Source organism: Urocampus carinirostris, chromosome 1, assembly GCF_059441175.1.
Source record: "Urocampus carinirostris isolate Australia breed hairy pipefish chromosome 1, RoL_Ucar_1.0, whole genome shotgun sequence".
NCBI lineage: Eukaryota > Metazoa > Chordata > Actinopteri > Syngnathiformes > Syngnathidae > Urocampus > Urocampus carinirostris.
The window spans coordinates 29,396,039-29,419,524 of NC_142349.1; the positions used below are offsets into that span (position 1 = coordinate 29,396,039).

The following is a 23,486-nucleotide window of genomic DNA, read 5'->3' on the forward strand; positions in this document are numbered from 1 at the left end:
ATACTGAGTTGCTCGACATGAATGAGGTTTATTATAAAAAGAGCTCAAAAATTAAGTAGCTTGGATGTTCACTGTAGAAGGAAAAAATAAATGCAAATATAATTAAGTAGAATAATACATTTTCTCGTTCAAATTATTCATTCATTTTCTGGATTAAATTATTGTTGGTAATATACTGATTAAAGAGATCACCACAAACCTGTCCTTTTTCATTTTATCCTTTTATACTTCATTTTTTTCTTAACTTCTTTATACAACATAATAAATCATAATATAATGCATTAAAGCAAGTGAGCCGTTTGAGAGCCGGCTCTCTTTAATGAGTTGAGCCGAAAAAGCCAGTTCTCGAAAAAGAGACAGACTTCCTTTCACTACACAACTCGAACTCATTTGACTTGATTGATTTGCCATTTCGTGATAGTCGGTGTATACCGGATGATACCCATAATTGACAAATTTGCGTTTTTCCGTACAGATTTTCTTGTACATCGTACACGTCTTAAAATGCATAATAAACGTACTTTGTACGGCAAAAATGCACTGGTTGACAGGTATGAGGTATTTATGTCACGGTCGCCATGGCTACCAGTCTGCCGCGCCCCCGAACTCAGCTGCAGCAGATCAGCTGATTGCTGGTCTGCTTTTTAAGGCTGGATTGTGGACTTTGCGGGTGCTGGCTCATTACACAATCCCAGGTCTGTTATGCCTTGTCCTGTTTTAGGTTTAAACATTTTCCGTCTGTTATGCCTTGTCCTGTTGAGTTCGTGCCGGAGGAACTCTGTATTGTTCTGTTTTGGTCCCGGAGTATTGGGCGACTTTTATTTTGTTAAATAAAACTTATGATCGTCAACGCATATGAGTTCTCCCTTCCTGCCTCCTGCCTCCGTTCTGGTCCGGTCACCTCCTTCCCCCCACCACGCTTATTGACAGAATGAGCCAGCCACGACAAGAACTCAGCGAACGATCCCAGCGCGATTTGGGGAGACCTGGAGAACGCAGCTTGGCAAGCGCCCACTGAGTCCGACTCCGACTCCCTGCCCGTTCGAACCACGGCCCCGCCCGTCGTGGCCATTGCTGTGCCTCGAATGGGGTCCCGGGAGGAATTGACGCCTGCCTGTTCGACTCTCATGCCTGCCTGCCCGACTCCCGTGCCGATTGCCTGCTATTCAGTCTCCCCTGCGTGCCAGTCCGACTCCGACTCCGCTGCCTGCCGGGCCGACTCCGACTCCGCTGCCTGCCGGGCCGACTCCGCTGCCTGCCGGGCCGACTCCGACTCCGCTGCCTGCCAGTCCGACTCCGCTGCCTGCCAGTCTGACTCCGCTGCCTGCCAGTCCGACTCCGCTGCCTGCCAGTCCGACTCCGCTGCCTGCCAGTCCGACTCCGCTGCTCCTGTTTTGCCGGTTCTGATTTTGAGTCTCTCCTGTTTTGCCGGTTATGATTTTGACTCTCTCCTGTTTTGCCGGTTATGATTTTGACTCTCTCCTGTTTTGCCGATTCCGTCTGTCCTCTGTGTTTGCCGGTTCTGATTCCCTGTCTGTCCTCTGTGTTTGCCGGTTCTGATTCCCTGTCTGTCCTCTGTGTTTGCCGGTTCTGATTCCCTGTCTGTCCTCTGTGTTTGCCGGTTCTGATTCCCTGTCTGTCCTCTGTGTTTGCCGGTTCTGATTCCCTGTCTGTCCTCTGTGTTTGCCGGTTCTGATTCCCTGTCTGTCCTCTGTGTTTGCCGGTTCTGATTCCCTGTCTGTCCTCTGTGTTTGCCGGTTCTGATTCCCTGTCTGTCCTCTGTGTTTGCCGGTTCTGATTCCCTGTCTGTCCTCGTGTTCGCTGGTTCTGATTCCCTGTCTGTCCTCGTGTTTGCCGGTCCAGTTTGCCTGCCGGCCCCCCCCAACCCTGCCGAGCGTCGAACCATTCCGGGGCGTGAGGTAGTATTTTTTTTTTTTTTCCTTTTTTGGGGACCTCAGGAGCTGTCCCTTAAAGGGGGGGCTCTGTCACGGTCGCCATGGCTACCAGTCTGCCGCGCCCCCGAACTCAGCTGCAGCAGATCAGCTGATTGCTGGTCTGCTATTTAAGGCTGGATTTTGGGTTTGGCGGGGGCTGGCTCATTACACAATCCCAGGTCTGTTATGCCTTTGTCCTGTTTTAGGTTTAAACATTTTCCGTCTGTTATGCCTTGTCCTGTTGAGTTCGTGCCGGAGGAACTCTGTATTGTTCTGTTTTGGTCCCGGAGTATTGGGCGACTTTTATTTTGTTAAATAAAACTTATGATCGTCAACGCATATGAGTTCTCCGTTCTGGTCCGGTCACCCCTTACACTCCACCACGTCACGTGGCAATTTATTTATTTATATATAAAGAGACTTGGAGCCTGAACGCAGATTTGAGAAGGAAATTAAATGTTTTTGAGATGAAGTAATTGAGTGACAAGACTAGATAGATTGAGAAATTCAATTGTGAGAGACAGAACTGGAGTAGTCGTGGAACTGAGCAACCGTGTTGATAAGATAGTACTCAGTTGGTTTGGACACAGAGAGGATGGATGTGGAGCAAATGTTGAAGAGGATCTACGGAGCAGAAGTAAATGGAAGGAGACCAAGAGGAAAGCCGCGATTGACGTGGATGGATGGTGTTATGAGTGCACTGCAGGAAAGAGGTCTAAATCTAGTGGAAGCTAGAGCTCTTGTTGGTGATAGGAATAAGTGTAGAGTTATTGTAAAAGGATAGTGGGATGTTTAGACATGTTCTAAGGGATGGGCAGGGCAGTGAAAGCTGTCGGGCCCTGCTGTTGAACAGAAGAGTGTGTTGTGTCACCCTGACCCGAGTGACATGGCCGCTTTCTTGTGTCCCGTTTCATCTGGAGGGACGAAAGCATGACTTACTTGGGTGCCGAGGTGTTTGGGTGTTCGGGCACTTGGGTTGGGCATGGTCCAAAAATGTTTGTGTGTGTTTTTTGCTTTTTTTTTTCCCCTTTTTGTTTTCTTTGTTATGTGTTTGTCTTGCTGTCGGTCACCCCTCTTCAGGGATATGACCAAGGTAAATAGATAGATGGAATAGATATTTATATATTTATTTCTACATACGGTGGGATTGGTCCTCCATTCTCAAATGGTTGGGTTTAAGGATTGACAAACATCGGAGACATTTTTCAATGGAGTCTTTCATAATCCTAGCTTCACTAAAACATTACCAAGTGTTAATATGTGTAATGAATATGTAATGTAGTACCTTATAAAGTGTCACTGTTTGACAATGAGTATCACATATCCATAATTTCAAATTAAACTTTCAATTATTCTAACCCAATTTTGGTGTGTAATATGTAAACCCCTAAATACAAAGGAATAATTTATTTTTGCAATATTTAAAAAAAAAGCATATCTTAAATAACACCGTGTGTCAAATAAATCAAATCAATATGTTTTGCTCACCGACTTGCATTGGTTGCACTGTTTGCAATTATGGCTAAATGACAAATAGCTAGTAAAAAGTTTTTGTCAGTTCCAAATTTTGTATCACTCAATTTCTTATCACATTAAAGGTTTGGGTCTTGTTAAGTAGGTATGCATTTATGATTATTTTTGTAGCCCAAAATGGAGTTTATTGGCCCAATTCAGGAAAATACGGTGTGGTTATGGCTTGTGCTGTAGACAGCGAAAACATTTGAACCAGTGGCTGGCTTTAGTGGCTCAGCAGGACTGTGTGTATGTAGGCCGTGTTGTGCATGTTATTTCCTTGAAGTCATCAAACCTGCGCTTCTCCCATCAAGGAAAGGCTCTTATGATAAGTGGCAGCCATGAAATATGCACAGCCTGTCGTAGCCGCCCGCCTCGCTTGGTTTGCCACTCGCTCGCTCGCCCCGTACCCTCCCTCCCCTGCCCTCCTTCATTGTTTGGTTTCTCCTCTACGCTTCTTCTTGCTCGTCGTCTCCTTCCTTTGCACTCTACAGTGTACTCCCCATCTGTCAGCCTGCATCAACCTAATCTCGCTCCTCCACTGTATGTTGCACCAGTTCCAATAAATACAAATGAGAAAGATGCATAAATGCTGCAGACCTCTATAAACAGGCATGAAAATTGGTGGATGGTTAAAAAGGTGTGAAGGGTGTGGAGAAGATATGTTCCGGTACACTGTACAACTCAAATAAATATTGATATGTTTAGTATCTTGAATTTAGCCTCAAGTTGCTTGCATGAAATCAGGTTAAATTAGCTTGACTCAGTTATTGTGGTGGTGTATTCTCTACAGCATGCCTGCTACTAACCAGAATAACAATTAGGTTAAAATTATACATTTGGCACTTCTACTGTCTCGCATGTGAAATATAAATGGGTTTCATAGCGTATCTATGGATTCTCTTGATGTTTTGCATTATTTTAACAATCAAATCATGTTTATTGACATGTATTTTATACTGCATTGTCATTCCATTAAACTCTGTTGAGCGGCGGCACGGTGGTTGAGTGGTTAACGCGAAGTCCCACGTTAATTCCAACTCTGCACGGACTCAGTCCAACACACTCTGGTTGCTGTGGAAACGTGGTCACATAGATCTAGGTGCCAGAGGATTAAAAAAATACAAACTCATTAACTGAATCAACAGAGTTTGTTGTAGTTCTCAATCCAAGGATTCTATGAAATGAATTGTTTGATCTTGGCAATTACCATCTTTCTAGTTGTTTTACAATCTAACCTATGCATCATGATGTATAGACTGCCATTCTCCATCCTGATAGGCTAAAAATGCAGATTTTTTTTTAATTTTTTTTTATTGCTGTATCTTCCACGGGCGGTGATCCTCACTTTTAAAGTGACACTTGCACGGCCAGGCAGGCAACAACTCCCGCCTCAGTGTTCGTAGCGCTCAAAACTCACAGTTTAGAGCTGCAACAATTAGAATTGATGATTAAAAGTGTTTAGTTCATCGATGTATGCGTTGCTCAGCGTCAGTGACGTCACACGCAGCGCGTGTAGACGAGCATAACAGAGCGAGGTGGAGGGCGAACTAAGGCGCTATTTATTTCAACTCGTGGAATGTGACGGACACAAAGAAAACAGTACGACCAAAGTCCGCAAAAGTGTGGGAGCACTCCACACTTCACAAATCAAAAAAAGTGATATGGCACGGGAGCACCACCATGGTGTGGTAGCAATCAAAACCAAAACACGGAATCACCGACAAGGATGAAGGGAGCTCAGTAGCATGGTAAGTCTCCACATTATTTGTTATGATTTGTTGGTTATTTGCGATTTTAAGTGTGGAAAAGTAATCTTTGTCTCTGGTAGCTAGCGTTTGCTTTTTAGCTGATGAATGACTGCACACACGTGTGTGTGTGTGTGTGTGTGTGTGTGTGTGTGTGTGTGTGTGTGTGTGTGTGTGTGTGTGTGTGTGTGTGTGAGAGAGAGAGAGAGAGAGTTTTTATTTGAGTTAAGTCGTCTTAAGCAGTATTTGATTGTTCTTCATAAAAATTAAAAAGTCCACTTTTCCACAATGTTGATAAGATTGAGCCTCATGTTTTAATGTTAGAATTTTCTGGCAACGTCTGAGAAATTGGGGGTGGAAACGTAGCTGGTCGCCGATTGATGTGCTAGCGTTTGCTTGTTAGTGACTGCGTGTGTGTGAGCGAGATACTCTTTAAATGAAAGAATGTTTATTTGGGCACAGCACAAAAAAAAAATACCAACCACTAATAAACAAAAGGGAACAACAAATTATTCACACCAAACACACGAAAGAAAAATCAGCTGAACGATACAATATTATCATAAACATGAGCCCATAGAGAGCGGGCTTAAGGGCCCGGTCACACAGCCGTTTGCGGCTGAATCACGGCCAGAAATTTCTGCCTGTGAGGCGGATGCTATTGGACGTTTTGAGATCGCCATACAGATGAGATACAGCAGTGCTTAACACGCGGTCGGAAATTCACGCGCGGTTGGCAGCGCGAAAAAGTTTTGAGCTGCTCAAAACTTTGAGCGCGTGTTAACCGCGGGCGGCACACGAGGTAATGACGCGGAACGACGTGCTCTGGCCGCGGCCAGGGCGTGGTTACACATGGGTAGGACGGGAAATTTCAGCGGGTAATCGTGGGTGGAGCATGGTCATAGCATGTTCTGCGCCTGTATCGCGGTGTTATTACGTGAAATTAGCGTGTTACGCGTGTGACGGTCAAACGCCTTTCTCCGCGTATATACAGCGCGATTTGCCGAGCACACGTCAGTTGTGCTCGAGACGTCAAGGGGGTGAACATGGATCCCCGTCAGCGTAGTGACCTCGTCTTAATCCATTTTTATTTCTTGACATTTCTTTTCATTTCATAACAACATAATAAAATAAAAATGAAAAACTATTACAATAATAACATATTGGCTTCTTCGGTGCCATAGCTTGAAATCTTGATCTTCACGGGACTGTGTCTTGAGCGGTTATGATTTCTACAGCCCGGTGTTATGCAGAGAAATGCATCCCTGGCGAGATTTGCATCCCCTCGCTACTACAACCACTTTTACCTCGTTTTATCTCACTTTTAGGGAATGTAATGGCGAACATATAACCAAATCCACTTCGTCTTGCAGTTGTTGGGAATGTAATACAACATAAACCATTCCGTCTTTGTTTTTGTTGTGAACGTAATCGAACGGTAATGCACACCGTATATAAATCACTTTTGAGAACTGTTATGCACTCTACCGTAAAGCTTATTATGCAGAAATAAGCTTTATGGTAGAGTGCATAACAGTTTCAATACGAGCGATTTGAATAGAAAAAGGCAAAATAAACATGTTACGTGCTCAAAAGTGATTTGTATACGGCGTGCATTACCGTTCGATTACATTCACAACAAATACAAAGACGGAATGGTTTAAGTTGTATTACATTCCCAACAAATGCAAGACGAAGTGGTTTTGGTTATATGTTCGCCATTTAATTCCCTAAAAGTGATATAAAAGTGAGATAAAACGAGTTAAAAGTGGTTGTAGTAGAGAGGGGATGCAAATCCCGGCAAGGATGCATTTCTCGGCATAACGCCGGCTCGGCAGCTTTTATACCCGTGGTCCACAGGAGAAAATGACGCTGAAATGACGCGATGAGGAAGCGGAACAGTCGCCGGCGTCTGTTTTGCGGGCAAACCACCGATGAACAGCGGGTTGGCCAATTTTGCGCATTCTCCATCGCGGGAACCACGGGCAAAAAAACCCGCAAAATTTTACCCGCGATACAGACGCAAACGGCTGTGTGACCGGGCCCTATGCAGTGTTTCAAAGTGCTTTATAAAAAAGCTCAACTTTCACACAATGGTGTTAATAGGTTTAAGATTAAGCATCAAGTTTTACTTTCCTGGCAAAGTCTGCGTGATTATTGTGTCCTTGTAAATTGTGCCACAATAGTACTCCTACTATACATTCTTATCTCAATAGAAAACAGCAAACACTGACACGCTTCATGATGAGAAAGAGACATGATGCACCCAACAGCAAGCAGCTGTCATCACTGAGAGCATCCTCAACATGATCTTCATTGACAGGCTTACATTTTTGAATTGCATGGCAAAGTTTTCAAAGAAGGAAGAGTGAGTGAGTTAGTGAGCAAAGGTGATAGTGGTTACTTTTTGCTTGTTAATGTTAAAAATCATGTTACTTTTTTTTAACATTTGCATTTATTTTTTGATCCAAAAGCTTATGTCCCTTTAAACAACTAAAACACCAATTTTTTTGCACCTTTTAAAAGACTATCCTGTACATTTGCAGGTGTATACCATTGATATATATGTGTTTTTGTTTATTTATAAGTTATTTGACAAACACGTGGAATGTTATTGTTGATACGTGTCACTGGGTTTTCAGATTTGCAATGACTTCTTGTTCCAAAAGCTTTCCCTAACCCTAACTTTTTTTGCACTTTATAAAAAGAGGTATATATTTGCATGTGTACAGCATACATTTGTAAGTATTTTGTTTGTTATTTGACAAACGCTGATTTTCTTATTGTTTAATATTGTAGATTCTTTTTTGTGCACTTTTTGTGAATTTCCCTGCGGGGATGAATAAAGTATCTCTCTCTCTCTTTCTCTCTCTCTCTGTCTCTCTCTCTCTCTCACCCCTTATGTGTCCACAAAATGTCAATTTATAAATAAAGAAGAGGAAATTAAAAATGGTTTGTTTCATATCAGATTCATCGATTGAACTAAAAAATAATCGATTATTAAAAAAATCACTAGTTTCAACCCTAGTCGAGTTGATTATTTGCGAAATCTTACGAATAGCCTGCCCCCATTTCTTCATAACATTTTCTCCTTGGATATACACAATTCACATAGGTCACCCGTTTTGACTTTAAAACGGTGAATTCCTCCTTAAACTGTGATATTTTCATGCCTGAATGAAAACATGACAACCACTTAGACAGATCACCTTTTTATTGTGAGCGTTGTGTTGTAAAAATCATGTTTGGCGTAGGACTACATGGTAATTGCAAAAAGCTGTTTTTCTTTCCACATAGTTTTCACACCAATGAGCTGTTAGACCAGGGGTCAAGAACCTTTTTCACTCAAAGAGGCATAAAAGTAAAGTGCTTCGATATTTTGGGGAGGAAAGAGCCAAACCATATATTTCTAGACCAAATTCGACAAAACCGTTAGACCTCCTATCCAGACAAAAAGCTTCAGCATTTTTTCTTTCACTGTGTGATGTTTGATGATTTGATAAAATCTATGAAATAATAATAGATGCCAGTCCCTTATCAATTTAAGGACAGCGTTTAAAATTTGTCTCCCTCTCACAGTTACTTAGGGTTAAGGCTCATTTTGACAGTTATTTCTGTCATAAATGATGGTCTAAAGGTGAGATCAAAGCTCTTTTGTAAAAATGTCACAAAATTCTGCAAACGAGGATTCCGACTTATTTACTTCTGGTGCAGATGACGCAGGGCGGGAGACAGGGAGTTGTTTGTTCTGTGTATTTTTATCAGAAAGTGCCTCAACAATGAGCATGGATAATTTAACGAACTTTCATATGAAAGATTCCCTTGTGATGTACAGCCAAAACGATTTTTTTATGTGACCCCTTGACTGTAAACTGTAGTTAAAAATGTGCCTTACTGTATACATACTGGACAGCACCATCGTACGCTTCACATGCACTACAATAGGCTTAGCTTTTGCACATTTAAATTGATATGTATAAAATTAGTATAGATTTAATTTTATCTCCGAGCCATATGTACTCATGAAAAGAGCAGTATATAGCTCGCGGGCCATGGGTTCCCGACCCCTGTCTTAGACACAAAACATGAAGCACCCTATTGACTCACATGGACATACTGTAAAAACTCAATGATTAAAAGCTTGTGTCATGCAGAAATCATGTGAGTGCGTCCCTGCTTTTCAATAATATAAACACTCTTGTCGGATATTTAAAACTACTGAACAGTTCTGTGCATTTATCAACTCCATCACATTTTCTTTTTGGTTTGAAAAGGGACAAATGATAAACAACGATAATTAAGGCGTAATATTGTGCTTTTTAGCTGCATCAAGTAAAACTGTTGTAAACGGATAAGAAAGTTGATAGAACAAAATCAAAAGTATTTATATGATAAAAATAGAATAATTTATACATAATAAGATAATGTTTTGGTACTTATTAGTTAGGAATCCAAAAGAAGAGGATCATATGGAAAGTTTTGAACTGGTTGTCTATAAATGCATTTAGACTTGAAAATCAGTTAAAACAATTTTCATTAGGAAAATTCTTGCTAAGCAACAAATGACAACATGACTTTCTAAACAAGAGGACATTACAGTACTCTGTTTACTGCAAAAAGATAATAAAAGTAGGATTTGTGTTAATTTAGCAAATAAAAGTAATCACTAACATGTCTTTATTCATTTGTTATATACAAGGGCTTGGGAACCTTTTTGATGAAAAAAGTCATAAAAGGAAATTATTTTGATCTTCCTATATTTTAAGATAGAATTCGACAAATCCGCCAAACTCACCCTAATTTTTTACCACATTTTATTTCACTGTGTGACGATTGATGATTTGAAAAAATATATGAAATGATAAAAATGTGAGAGCCTATGTCCGATATCAACTAATATACCAATTAAAATGTGTCTCTCTGCTGAAGTTACTTCAGATTGTTGAGGTTCATTTGAACCGTCATTCACAAAATACTGCAAACAAGAAGTAAACGGATTTACTAAAATTCAACTGTATGACAGCTATGTGACCGTCTGCCCCTACCGCTCACCATATCAAATTGCTCGGCTGGTGTTTTAAGGTGTTTACAGTTTGTTTGTGTGTTTTCATTAAAAAGTGTCTCAACAGTGAAAGAACATTGTTTAATGAGCTTCTATATACAGGATTCCATAGAGACGTACAGCAAAAATGGGGTCAGTTGGTTTAAGACCTTGATTGTAAACTGTAGTTGGGACTCTGCCCTATATATTCAATATTTATTTTTCGCATTTTACTATAGGATTACATTAAAATTTTCTGTGAAAAATCGAAATCCGCCCTTGTTATTATCTTAAAGTGGTGACAATGTATTTTTCCTTAAATATATTGTAAATTTTATTGGGTGAAGTACAGTAACAATACATCAAACAAGGTACATTTTCCGTTTGTATTACTATGTGTTCCACTTCCCCATTATTGCACTTGTGGGACATTATCTAAGGGGCCGGTCACACAGCCGTTTGCGGCTGAATCACGGCTAAAATTTTGCGTTTTTTTTTTTTGCCCGAGGTTGCTCGCGATGGAAAATGCGCAAAATTGGCCAACCCGCTGTTCATCGGTGGTATGCCCGCAAAACAGACGCCGGCTACTGTTCCGCTTCCTCATCGCGTCATTTCCGTGTCATTTTCTCGTGTGGACCACGGGTATAAAAGCTCCCGAGCTGGTGTTGTGCCCAAATCCGACTCCTACGCAACCAGTGCTTTACTCGCGGTCGGAAATTCACACGCGGTAGGCCGCGCGAAAAAGTTTTGAGCTGCTCAAAACTTTGAGCACGTGTTTACCGCGGGCGGCACACGAGGTAATGACGCGGAAATGACGTGGAACGACGTGCTCTGACCGCGGCCAGGGCGTGGTTACACATGGGTAGGACGCAAAATTTCAGCGGGTAATCGTGGGTGGAGCACGGTCATAGCATGTTCTGCGCCTGTATCGCGGTGTTATTACGTGAAATTAGCGTGTTACGCGTGTGACGGTCAAACGCCTTTCTCCGCGTATATACAGCGCGATTTGCCGAGCACACGTCAGTTGTGCTCGAGACGTCAAGGGGTGGACATGGATCGCCGTCACCGTAGTGACCTCGTCTTAATCCATTTTTATTTCTTTACATTTCTTTTCATTTCATGACAAGATAATAAAATCAAAATGAAAAACTATTACAATAATAACATATTGGCTTCTTCGGTGCCATAGCTTGAAATCTTGATCTTCACGGGACTGTGTCTTGAGCGGTTATGATTTCTACAGCCCGGTGTTATGCCGAGAAATACATCCCTGCCGAGATTTTCATCCCCTCGCTACTACAACCACTTTTACCTCGTTTTATCTCACTTTTATATCACTTTTAGGGAATGTAATGGCGAACATATAACCAAAACCACTTTGTCTTGCATTTGTTGGGAATGTAATACAACTTAAACCATTCCGTCTTTGTTTTTGTTGTGAACGTAATCGAACGGTAATGCACACCGTATATAAAATCCTCTCCCCCTCGCGTGAACGCGCATTCTGCTGCGCTTCCAACAAAAGCGATCGTATTCTATATAAAACGCTTATTAAAACAATAAAGCGAGCTAATTATAACAATTGGGACATCCTAGTCTATATAACGCGTTTATTTAAACAATAAAGTGCGCTCGTATTCTACAAAATGCGTTTGTTAACGCGGATGAAAAAATCACCAACGTCAATGCACGCTTCCAACAAAAGCGATCGCAGCAGAATGTGCGTTCACGCGAGGGGGGTGGGGGTGGGGGGTGTTGCATAGGAGTCGGATTTGGGCACAACACCGGCTCGGGAGCTTTTATAACCGTGGTCCACACGAGAAAATGACGCGGAAATGACGCGATGAGGAAGCGGAACAGTCGCCGGTGTCTGTTTTGCGGGCATACCACCGATGAACAGCGGGTTGGCCAATTTTGCGCATTTTCCATCGCGGGCAACCACGGGCAAAAAAAAAAACGCAAAGTTTTAGCCGTGATTCAGCCGCAAACGGCTGTGTGACCGGCCCCTAAGTAAAAAAAAAAAAATCTACCAGTTTTTATCTATTACAGTGGGCAGACATTTTACTGCTGAATTGTTAGGGCCTCAGTCAACAGCCAGTCATAGCTCATGTTTAGAAAGTAGGTCATTTGCGAAGGGCTGTTAACTTAACTGAAGCCACGAGCAATTTTGATATAATTTTTAGTCAACAGCAGGCGCAAAAATCTAAACTCTTAATGGAGTTAAATGTTTGATCAAAAATGTGACTATGTATCCACAAGACTATTGCTAGGTAGATAAAAAAATTGTTTCCGTGATCTTTTGTTTCGCCGTGCGTTGCCAAAGTCTGACCACATGCTTTTATCGCACATGCAAAATGTACGGACACATTAAACGCAAAAGGGTCAAATCGGATTAAGATTAGAATTTGTGTTGTCGGACCAATTTGAAAAATCCATTTACAAACGGTGAAGTTGCGCTTCAATGTTAGTTCACAAATAGATGTCATACTCTAATTTGACTATTTATATGAAGAAAAAAAAATTGTTTTCATATAAATTGCCACAATCTATAAAGTTCAGTAGTTGATTCCTCATAGCTCGTTGCTGCATTTCATGTCTTTTTCAAGTTGTGCTCATAGTTTGCTCACCAGAAACATGGAATCATACTACACATGAACAAAAAATAAGATGACAAGAATCACGAAGGAATCAACTAATTCACGTGATCCTTGCTTAGCGAGTTGACCAAAATGAGCATTTATAATTTGTTTCGGTACTACAAGTCCATAAGTATTTGTGGTAGGAAATAAAGAAGAAAAAAATGCGGTCAAGCCTGCTCATGAAGCATCTGATTAGCCATTTAGGATAATTCTTCTTACGAAAGGAGTAACTCAACTGTCCGTGTGTGAAATCTGGATATCTGCACACATTTGCATGGCCTTACAAAACTTAATTATTGACAATATTCTGGTCTTAATGCAACTATTCCTTACATAAAAACATACTGAATGTGGATCTCAGGTTGGCAAATGATGTAGAGATGGTAAATGTCACCCGCCTACATTACCGTATTTTCTGGACCACAAGGTGCACCTATAAACCCCAAATTGGCTAGAAATTTGAAAGTGGGTCGTATAATCCAGTGCAATTATAAACCATACAGTGGATAAAATAAGTAATGCACGGTTATGATTATATAATACTGCATGCAGTAACTGTACTCCCTTTGAGAAACATATTGAGCAGTCTTCGAGTGCCCTCTTGTGGTTAACATTTTGATTGTTTGTTTGTAAGCGCATAACGTTGACAGTAGCTTAGACACAAACTTTCGAACGTGCATTACAAATTATCTTTTGTTGTGGCTTTTGACAATTATTGTGCGTAACTATGAAACATGTAGTAATTACGCGAATGTAGATTTCTGTTTACGGTAATGTTTTGTGCAAAATGATGAACTCTTGAACTGTTGATACTGTTTAGGTAAATGTTCCGCCTTTGAGAAACATATAGAGTGCTCTTTGAGTGCTGTCATGTGGTTAACATTTTAATTCTTGCTTAAAAAAATTCGAGTGGTAAAACCAGATGTCATAATGTTAGTTTATATTCTATGATTTTTTTTAAATTGTATATGTATCTATCTATTTCTTATGTAATCGTAGCTCATACAGTTTTAATGCGCCTTATAGTCCACTGTGCTTTATACATCAAATCTTTCTAATCTAAACTCTTTTATAAAATCCCAATTTGTGTGTGCTAATGTGTGTGTTAATGTGTGTGCGAGTGTTTGTTTGTGTTTGGATGTCACTTACAGGCTCCGAAACGGATACGATGATTTTACTCAGTTGAACTTTGGGCCTCCGCGAGTGTCTTATACTATGTTTCGTGTCAAAGCACCCACAATAAACACCAGCAAAATTGATAAACAACTGCTTTTGTGGGGTCTCTACAATCATTTGCTGTCCAAATTGGGTGCTGCAACTCCTGATCCTATATCGTTATTTTGCTTGTGTAAATCACGAAAGACAATTTTAGTGGGTCTGCCTTAGAATCCAGTGCGCCTAATAGTGCAGAAAAGATGATACTTTCCAAAATAACACAGGAGGTTAAATCAATAAATGAACAAGTGAGCAAACTTGTGAAGTTGATCAATGGTGGACAGATTGACCATTGGGGTTTGTAGATAGACAGAGCTGTACCACTCGTTCTCAAGCTAAAAAGGTGATAGCTTGGAGGAAGAAAAGTGCTTCAATGGCAGTTCATCTGGTGAGTTTGTTTGTTTATTAAATTTGTAAACAAATCAGTACTGTGGAAGGAAAACCACCAATAAAGCACCAAAGTCTTTTTTAAGAGCGGAGAGTTTTGTTTCTTTCTTTAGCTGTCCCCCTTTCACGAGAAGCAGATTTTGCGTTTGTTGTGTCCGTTAGCATACGGAGCGAGCAACCTGAAGTTCAGTCGCTAGGCAACGCCACAAATTGTCACGACGCATCAAACCCTCTTTGGCGCTCCCGCCTCAGCAAAAACGGCGTGCAGTCATTCAAACGGCTTTGCTTTCGTTCTGCTTTCAGCAGCTGCAACAAGTCAGATCATGCTCAATCCATACCAAGCAAAACCGAGCCCATGGCTGTCCAATAAACACAAGCAAGGGGGCAGGCCAGCGATGGTGCTGGGAAGTCAGGCATGCAAAATGCATTATCCATTCAGACACATACAGTATATAATATAAACGAGAGTTGGAGCCATGCTTTTTTCAAACACAAATAAACTGCGCCATGTTTCTCAAGAGGAACTTTGGCTATTGAACACGCCATTCGGATACATATTTTACTATAATCATCCCCAAACGACACACATAATCATTCTGCGCTGTGTCAAATCCAACTTACTGATATAGTACTGATATAGAAACTCATGCACAAAAAAATCCAGCATTCCAATTATAGAGAAGAATAAACATACAAATGTTAAGATAAATATCAACGCATAGCAACATGTAAGCCAAACCGAAGAACGCGCCAGAAAAATCAAGGAAGGAAACAGAAGAAAAACAAACCACCCTAAATGTTGTTTGTTTTGTGCACCCTCTTTTTTCTGTATTCTGTGTCTAAATGTGTGTTCATTTTCAATTTTTCCAAAACAACGTTTTTTGATACTGCATATTGAAGGATTTAAACTGCAACACAAATTGTCCCTCATCAATTTTTGGCCATCTTTTAATAGCGAAAGTATATCCAAATTATTTCCTGTAAAAATCACTGTGCATGGTCACCTGCATTTTGATTGTGTTACCAGAATATGAACCAATATCTACCAGTTTTCATTCATATCTTGTGTGGCCATTTTTCCTCTGAAGATGACATTGTGGTTTCCCAGGATCCAGCTAATGACCAATCAGGACTTTGTTTCAGAAAGCTGGTAAATTGTGATTGTTTCTTAGCACAACTTTGATGTCACCATTACCTGACACAGAGTTGAAAAATGAAGGCCCCGGATATGAATAAAAAAAGTAGATTTCCTTTATATTCTACAAAAACAATATCAAACAAAAGGCTAGTGCTGGCACATACATCATATTATTGTTGGGAAATCCTTTGGGTATACGCAGTTTGTAGCAGTAAAGCACTGCAAGTAGCAACAGCCATTAGATTTTTGTTGTATCGCTTGGAAAAATAATATAAGATTTTTATCTTGGTCACACTGCACAGAATTTGGTCAAACCTTTTTATGGAGGTAGATAATGTCCATGTTTGAATATTGTAACTTAAAATTATTTAAAGATGACATTCAAAATAGATGAATGTTGTACCGTTAAACATGTATAGTTTTGTTTTTTGACCTTCACAGCTAGTAGATTAGTCAGCGTTTTGATCTCTGCTTCTGTGTCGTTAATTTTTGAAAGAAGCATTTTTTTGTCATCCATGCTAAGGAGAAATTGATTAAAAATAGTTTTTATAAGTACTTTAAATATACAATTACGGTACTCACTTTCCACACCTCCATGCTTGCACCCAAGAATACATATTCAAACACCTACATGGAAAAATACCTATTAAAACACACATATCGTGTGACACAAGTACAAGACTACTACCAACAAAAGTATACAACAGTAACACAATTCGCTGTCAGATCACTTATAAATGTTTCAAATACATGTAACAAAATGTTATATCACGTAGATCTCAGTTTACAAAAAATCTGACTCTGGGTGAACACATGAAGGCGTCCTAGTGTGATATGTTACTGGATGTGATAAAGGCTCGTCTTGACGGCTAATGGGAGAAAATTATGTTTGTCAGCTTAGTAGACGCCTTTTAGGCTGGCCAGCCAGTGCTCTTGTGTTTTTGTCATATCTGATAAGAGACTTATACTGGAAGGTTGACTTTCTTGTAAAATTTCTGAAATTTAGCTCTATTAAAGACTCAAAACATACAACTGATGATTATTATTATTAGAATAACACTGTTGCAGCGCCTTACATGTTTTCAGTTGCGCTGGTATGTTGTTTGCAAGAAGTGTGGACTTAACGCAACTTATGTATAGGTACCATTGTGGCATTGCTGCATTAGTGAAGGACAAAAAAATGAAAATGTTGCAGAAAAAAAACGTCTAAAAAAATGTAGCTTGTTTAGCAGAGCCAAAGTTTGTGTGTATTTTCGTTTCTGTACTCTAAGACCTACTTTTCGATAATTTGATTACCGTAAATTCCGGACTATAAGCCGCTACTTTTTCCCCAAACTTTCAACCCTGTTGCTTATTCAGTGATGCTGCAAATTTATGTAATTTTTCTAACGGCCGCCAGCGGCGCTCGAGTACAAAAGGTAAGATTTAGACTGCAACATTTTAGCTTGTGCACAAATTAAAGTTGCGTAGACATATCCCCATCATGCAAATTGCAAACAGAAAGACACATGATGCAATTTTCAAGCTAAATGCAATCGAGCAGTCCGATATAGAAGAAAACAGAGCTACCGCACGCAAACTTTATTCTGCGAGTGTGATACTAGCGTGTTTTTGGAATAAGGGAGCGTAGGATGACGTCTATATGATAAAGTCCATACTGAGGGAAGATGACTTTGATAACGTCAGTTATAAGGAGGAAGATGGGGACGGTTTACCGTGCTCACTTCAAGTACGGTATGTTTTTTTTTAACAGAGCTGTTTACTGTGTTGCGAGCGTGTTGCTAGTAGCGTTTTGCTACCCTTCACAGGCACGGTTTGGGATGAATGTTATAATATTATTATTAAAACTTTGAAAACTCTCTTGGTGTACCGTCTTTCTTTGGAAATATGTGTAACCATGTATAATATGTATTTGCAACAGTATATTTTTGTAATGTATTTATTTTAGAAAATTCATTCTGATGTTTTGTACGAGCAAATGAGAACGAAGGGGCGGGGCAAACGCGGGCTGACGGGAAGTAAAGGTGAGACGTGTTTGTGGACGCGGCCGACAATAGTGGATATATATTTTTCCAACCCTTACCTTTGGAAAATATACACTTTTTTCCTTGGATTACTTTCAACGGGCACCTGGACTCTGCAGATCTGCATTAAATATTAAGTCCCGGTATCATTTTCCGTTCATTTTGCCGGCTGTGTTTTCTGTACTGTATTGGGTATGAGTTAATTTCGTGTTTGTATTGCGTTTTTTAAATGTGGGCGCATGCGGCTAATATACAGGTGTGGCTTGTGTATGTACAAAATCGGGTTTAATCCCGAAATGTGGTGGGTGCGGCTTATAATCAGGTGCGCTCTATAGTCCGGAATTTAATTGAAAATCTAGATAAATGATTGGCCAATACCTATTATTTAACAGCTAGTAGAATGGTGGAGACATATAGAAGGGACCTGTAGCTGCAGTGTGAGCAAGAAATGTGTTCATCTAAGTCCTTTTGACACAATTGGTATAAATTTTGCTTGGTTGGGACGTTCTAGGCTGCACAGGGTTGGCAACTTTAGGGAGTCGAACATGCAAACTATGCGGGTGAGTGTGTGTGTATCAGTGTCCATAGAATAGCTTCACTCAAGCCAACTCTGCGGCAGGGAGAGAAGGAGCGCTCCCGGGAAAATCTGGGTTGATAAAAGAGAATCCTTGGAACTCATCTTGGTCCAGGTTTTGAATCACTTCCTCATCTGGAGGGGTCAGCACCGGCGGGTGGCGCGTGAAAAAACGGTCAAAGTTCTCAGCATCCCGTCCACACTGTTAAGAGGTAGGGGGGAGGCGGGAGGGCGGACGGGGTTAGAGGGAAGAGTGGGGATGGACAAGGATGGATGGATAAAAAGGAAGGGGACAAAAGAAAGGGGGAGTGACGGGTTGAGGTCCGTGTGAGTTGACATCACTTGAACATGGTTTCAAACAAGTGGTCCTACTTTGGGTTTCTCTCCAGTTCCCACTTGCTGTGGTTTTGATCACTCAGTGATCATGTTTTTATGCCTCAATTTAAAGGGATATTGTGTATTATTTCTGACCTCATAATTACATAAAAAACATAATTAATTGAAAAATTAATAAGAAATACTTTAACTATCATATGAACGTGGATTATTTTAACTAATATAAAGCCCACCTAGATAATCCATTTTGCCGCTGTAGGTACCCAAAGACCCAAAACTTCGCACAATGCGGTTTAAATATTGAAAAAAAAAAACTGCAGTGTAATTTCAGGTATATCCAGGGATAGATAAATACTGAAGGAACCACATGTTTTGGACTACAAGGTGCACCTAAAAATTCCAAATTGGCCAGAAATGTGAAAGTGGGTCTAATAACCTGGTGCACCTTATATACAGTACCATGACATACAGTGAATAACATTGTGAGTGCGGTATTTATACGTGTGCCTTACTAAAGAAGATTTTATGGTATACTGTCTGCTCACCATAATTGCAAAGCATTGTATGCAATTGGACTCAAACACAGGTTGCAGTTATGAGAGAGCTGACACCTAATTAACCACCAGACCACTCGGGATACAGATAACCTTCGAAAAAGCCTTAGCTTTTTTTCTCATTATGACACTTTTTTCACTCATAGTGCCAGAAAGAAATGTTAGCGAATGGAGAAAACAGAATTTTTGTCCTGAAAGATATAAATTAATGCTATGTCCAATTTACCGTCAGATACAGCAGAGTCTTGTCCCTTGTCTTGCTCCTTTCAGGACAACGTTTTGTTTTCTCCATTTTTTAACGATCATTGCTGGCACCGTGAGTACAGGAATAGTGTGATAATGAGATAAACATCTATTGTCTTTTCATACATTAGTAGTATCACTAGTGGTCTAGTGGTCAGGTTTCAGCATTCTAACCACAACGACTCGAGTTTGATTCCCGTTGCACACAATGTTTATTGACAGACTAAACAACCATCGCACTAATATTTACCGAAATATCGCGAAAATGTAAATAATGTGCATTGATTAAATGCAGTAGCTCTTACTGTAGCTTAAATTTAATGCGCCTTATATTCCATTTTGCTTTATATACGAAAAATATACAACAAAAGACTGTTTTTGGATGCGCCTTCTAATTCGGTGTGCCTTATAATGCAAAAAATATGGTATAAGAACTGTAATTGACATACTTCCATACTTGAGGACACTCTACATTATTCTTGCGTGCTTGAGAAGCTACACAACGCTGGTAAGTAAATGAGAAGATAAATAGTACGGTCTAGTCACTTGGGGTCTCAGTACAGTGGGACCTCGCTACTTCGCGCTTCGACGTTCGCGGGTTCAGAGCTTCGCGGGCCTAAAAAATAATAATGATAAAATCAAATAATTTAAAAAGTAATTATTATTTATTTATTTATTTTAAAGCATTTTTGAAGGGGCATTGCTACTTTGTGGTTCCACGTTCGCGGGTTCAGAGCTTCACAGGTCTAAAAAATAATAATAGAATAAAATGATAAAAAAAATATATATATATATTATTTTATTTATTTTATTTTATTTTTCTTAAGCATTTTTGAAGGGGCGTCGCTACTTCGTAGATTTTCACTTTTCGCAGGTGGTTTTGGTCCCCATTAACCGGGTCTAAAAAACAATAACAACAAAAAAAGAATAATAATAATAAAAAAATAATAATAAAAAAATTTTTTTTTTGAAGGGGCGCCGCTACTTTGCGGATTTTCACTTTTCGCGGGTGGTTTTGGTCCCCATTAACCGCGATAACCGAGGTCCCACTGTAGTTTGTTTTCTTCCTTGTGCTTTGTAGCAAAGTTTCATTGCACACTACAGCAACATCCCTTTAAAAAGCATATATTATTTCACCCCGTCTTGTGTTAAAAAATGCATATATTAAAAAAACAATATTGATTTTAATAATTACCAAAAATCTATCAACTGAATGTGCATTGTTTCAAATACACGATTTGTATTTCTTTTACATAACGTTAAGCAAACCTAAAGGGAGCTGACCTGATTGTCCACCATCTTACGGCTAAGTGTGCCCAGAAAAAACAAAAACCACGCTTGTCGTAAAACAGAAGAATAATAGTGCGGTCACTTTGAATGTCTGTAGCTTGCATGTGATTTAAAGCACTAGTTTTTGGGTGCACTACACACTTCAGTGACATCTACTGCCCAAATATTACACAGTGTCCCTTTAAATTTAGAAATATATTTTCGCTCAAATAATCTTTTAGGTGAATGTGCAAATGCACTTTTAGAGTGATAAAAAAAATCATTGGAAGTTCCAGATATTTGAAACACATTCAACATCTTTTAGAGCAAAAGGCTGCAGTCTCAAACACACTGTAGAGGTGCACTTCATGTTCAATTTCAATTTTTCTGATAACACAAAAGTGGCAGGCATCTAGAATAAGCTCACTTGTGTGAACTGGTATAAAAAGTGAACATTTACTTCTTATTTTAATTTGATCGCGAAAAGGAATAGAAGCCCAGAAGGTATGTCGCCCTCTAAGAGTATGAAATAAGTTATTAACTTAAAAAATGATACTTTCCCGATGGAGAGCCTCACGGGGGTTTTCAGACAAGCAATTTTCTGTGTGCGCGTCTCCATCACTGCGCTTAGCTTTAATTAAGAAAACAAGGATACGATATCCTCTGACAACGTCACCCGAAGGAAAACACCAAAACTCATTAAATCTGTGTATCTCTGAAGGCCAAATAAAATGAAGCCACCGTGTTTATAGTTTAGGGAAATGTATGAAAATACACCAAGGTCAAGCGGTATTTTCAGCTAATTACGTGCCTTTTAACCTCTCTGGGAAACCAGATGGGACAGTGTTGTCCTTTTGGGGTTGCAAATTAAAACGTACCCATCCTCTCTCGGTTAAATCGGGCGCAGTGCAGTTTTTAATTCAGGTTTGAGCAAAATGCACCCCTACAGTAGCTTCATTTGAAACTGAGACTGTGAGCATGCAAATCAAAGAGACTGACGTGATACATACATGAACACAGAGAATCAGACAAGTAAAAATGTGATAAAGGACGTACAAATGGGTTGATGCATGAGCAGATAATTTACATGGAAAGGGGACGGATGGAGTGCTGTGTTGAGGCGAGGGAACATTTAAGAATGGCGACACGGATGAAGACGTTTCCACCGATATCTTAAACGGGAGTGACAGGCCGCATCAGCAGTTTTAGGAGTCAAAAAGCCAACCTATGAGAGGCCGTTTGAGAAGTAAATCATACTTGCTCTCACATACAACAACATACTTTCATACTCACACTACTATACTTTACGCATACCACTATACTCTCATACACACAGTACTATGCCTCACACACATATTACTTAAGTTTTTTTCTACTCCTTTTTGTGCATGTTACGATAACATTGTCATTTTTTTTACTTCTTGTTTTGTTTTTTATAATGATCAAAATGAAGTTTCATCGTTTATTCATTCATTCATTCATTAAATCATTACTATACTCCACACACACACTACAATTGTCTCTCTCACACATGATTATACTCTTTTAAACACAATACTATTATTTCTCACACAGCATAAAAAATTCCATTACTATAAGAGTTTTTCCACACCTCATGCTATAATCACCTCACCTCTCAGTGTTTTTTATTCAGAGTACTTTTGGTAGCCATGGCGATGCACAATGATCTGTGAGTATACAGTATGTACAGTTTGACGTCAAACTGATGTTGTTCCCAGTATAGTAGTATGTGTGAAAAAGTATAATAGTTTATGTGAGAGAGTATAATAGTATGTGTGTGACAGAAAAGTAGTATGTATGAGAGCATAGTAATACATATAAGAGTGTTTTAGTGTGTGTATGAGAGTATAGTAGTATGTGTGAGAGAGTATAGTAGTGTGTGTGTGAGAGTATAGTAGTATGTATGAAAGACGGTATTAGTGTTTGTGTGTGGTGAATTACTGTATCTGTATGTGAAAGCAAGTATGATTATCTTCTCAAACGGCCTCTTGTACCAACTAGTCAGTAAGATGTTAGTTTCGAACAACAAGCATATTCGGATGTGACGCGCCTAACATCCACATTTTGCAACGATGTACTTTCTGTAAATAATCCAAAAACTCCTAAGGTAGATCCAGCACTTTAAACCTACAACAGGAGACCAAGTAACACAAAAGCTGACAGCTCAAAGGATAATCTCAGCAGCAGGTAGATTATGTACACTTCACTAAAAGTAAGGGCACGTGACTCCCGTATCAGCACATAATGCACTGCAGGTTTTCTATTGCAGTGATATTTTTCATTGAACCTTTGTAGTTTCTTCTAACAGAACTTACAAAACCAACCACATTAATCATGCTAGTTCTGATGGTTGTACTAGTGATCCCAAGAGTCAAGAAGAGATCAGCAGGTTCGAGAGCATTTTCCACTCGGGCTCCGGTGCTGTGGAATGCTTTGCCCCCTGAGATTTGATTTGCAACCTCAGTGAAACTGTTTAAAACTAGGCTTAAAACACACTTATAATCTATAGATTATGAATGACCTATATTTCATGTTGACAATATGTCTGTATTATTTGTTATTGCAACGTCCATTGCAGCCTGGTCATTCTCATGTCCCTTCTCAAGGTTTCTTCATTTCCCTCATGTTAAGGTTTTTGAGTTATTCCTTGCTCTCATGTAGGGTTTAGATCAGTGGATGGTTTAATAATAGTCTGAAATTTGCAATAATCTGTGTCTGTGCAGCCTTTTGAGACTCCTTGTGATTAAGGGCTATACAAATAAAAATGACTGGACGTGACTTGACTTAATAGTATTGTGATCAATCAAACATTGTTTTTCCTTTACACAATCTTTTTTAAGACATAAATGAC

At 39.8% G+C, this 23,486-nt stretch overlaps 1 protein-coding gene across 3 annotated transcripts in view; it reads right to left on the minus strand.

The window, feature by feature from the left end:
- prkcbb (protein kinase C, beta b) overlaps positions 1 to 23,486 on the minus strand; it is a 134,420-nt gene that overhangs the window by 7,034 nt on the left and 103,900 nt on the right. For 2 of the 3 annotated variants that reach the window (XM_088333965.1, XM_088333956.1), the window contains one exon: positions 15,022 to 18,414. The exons of the other annotated variant lie outside the window; for it this stretch is intronic. In XM_088333965.1, coding sequence (XP_088190091.1) covers positions 18,238 to 18,414 — 177 coding nt within the window. In that variant the 3' untranslated portion in view covers positions 15,022 to 18,237. Of the gene's footprint in view, positions 1 to 15,021; positions 18,415 to 23,486 lie in introns of those variants that run through there. 3 annotated transcript variants of the gene reach the window in all.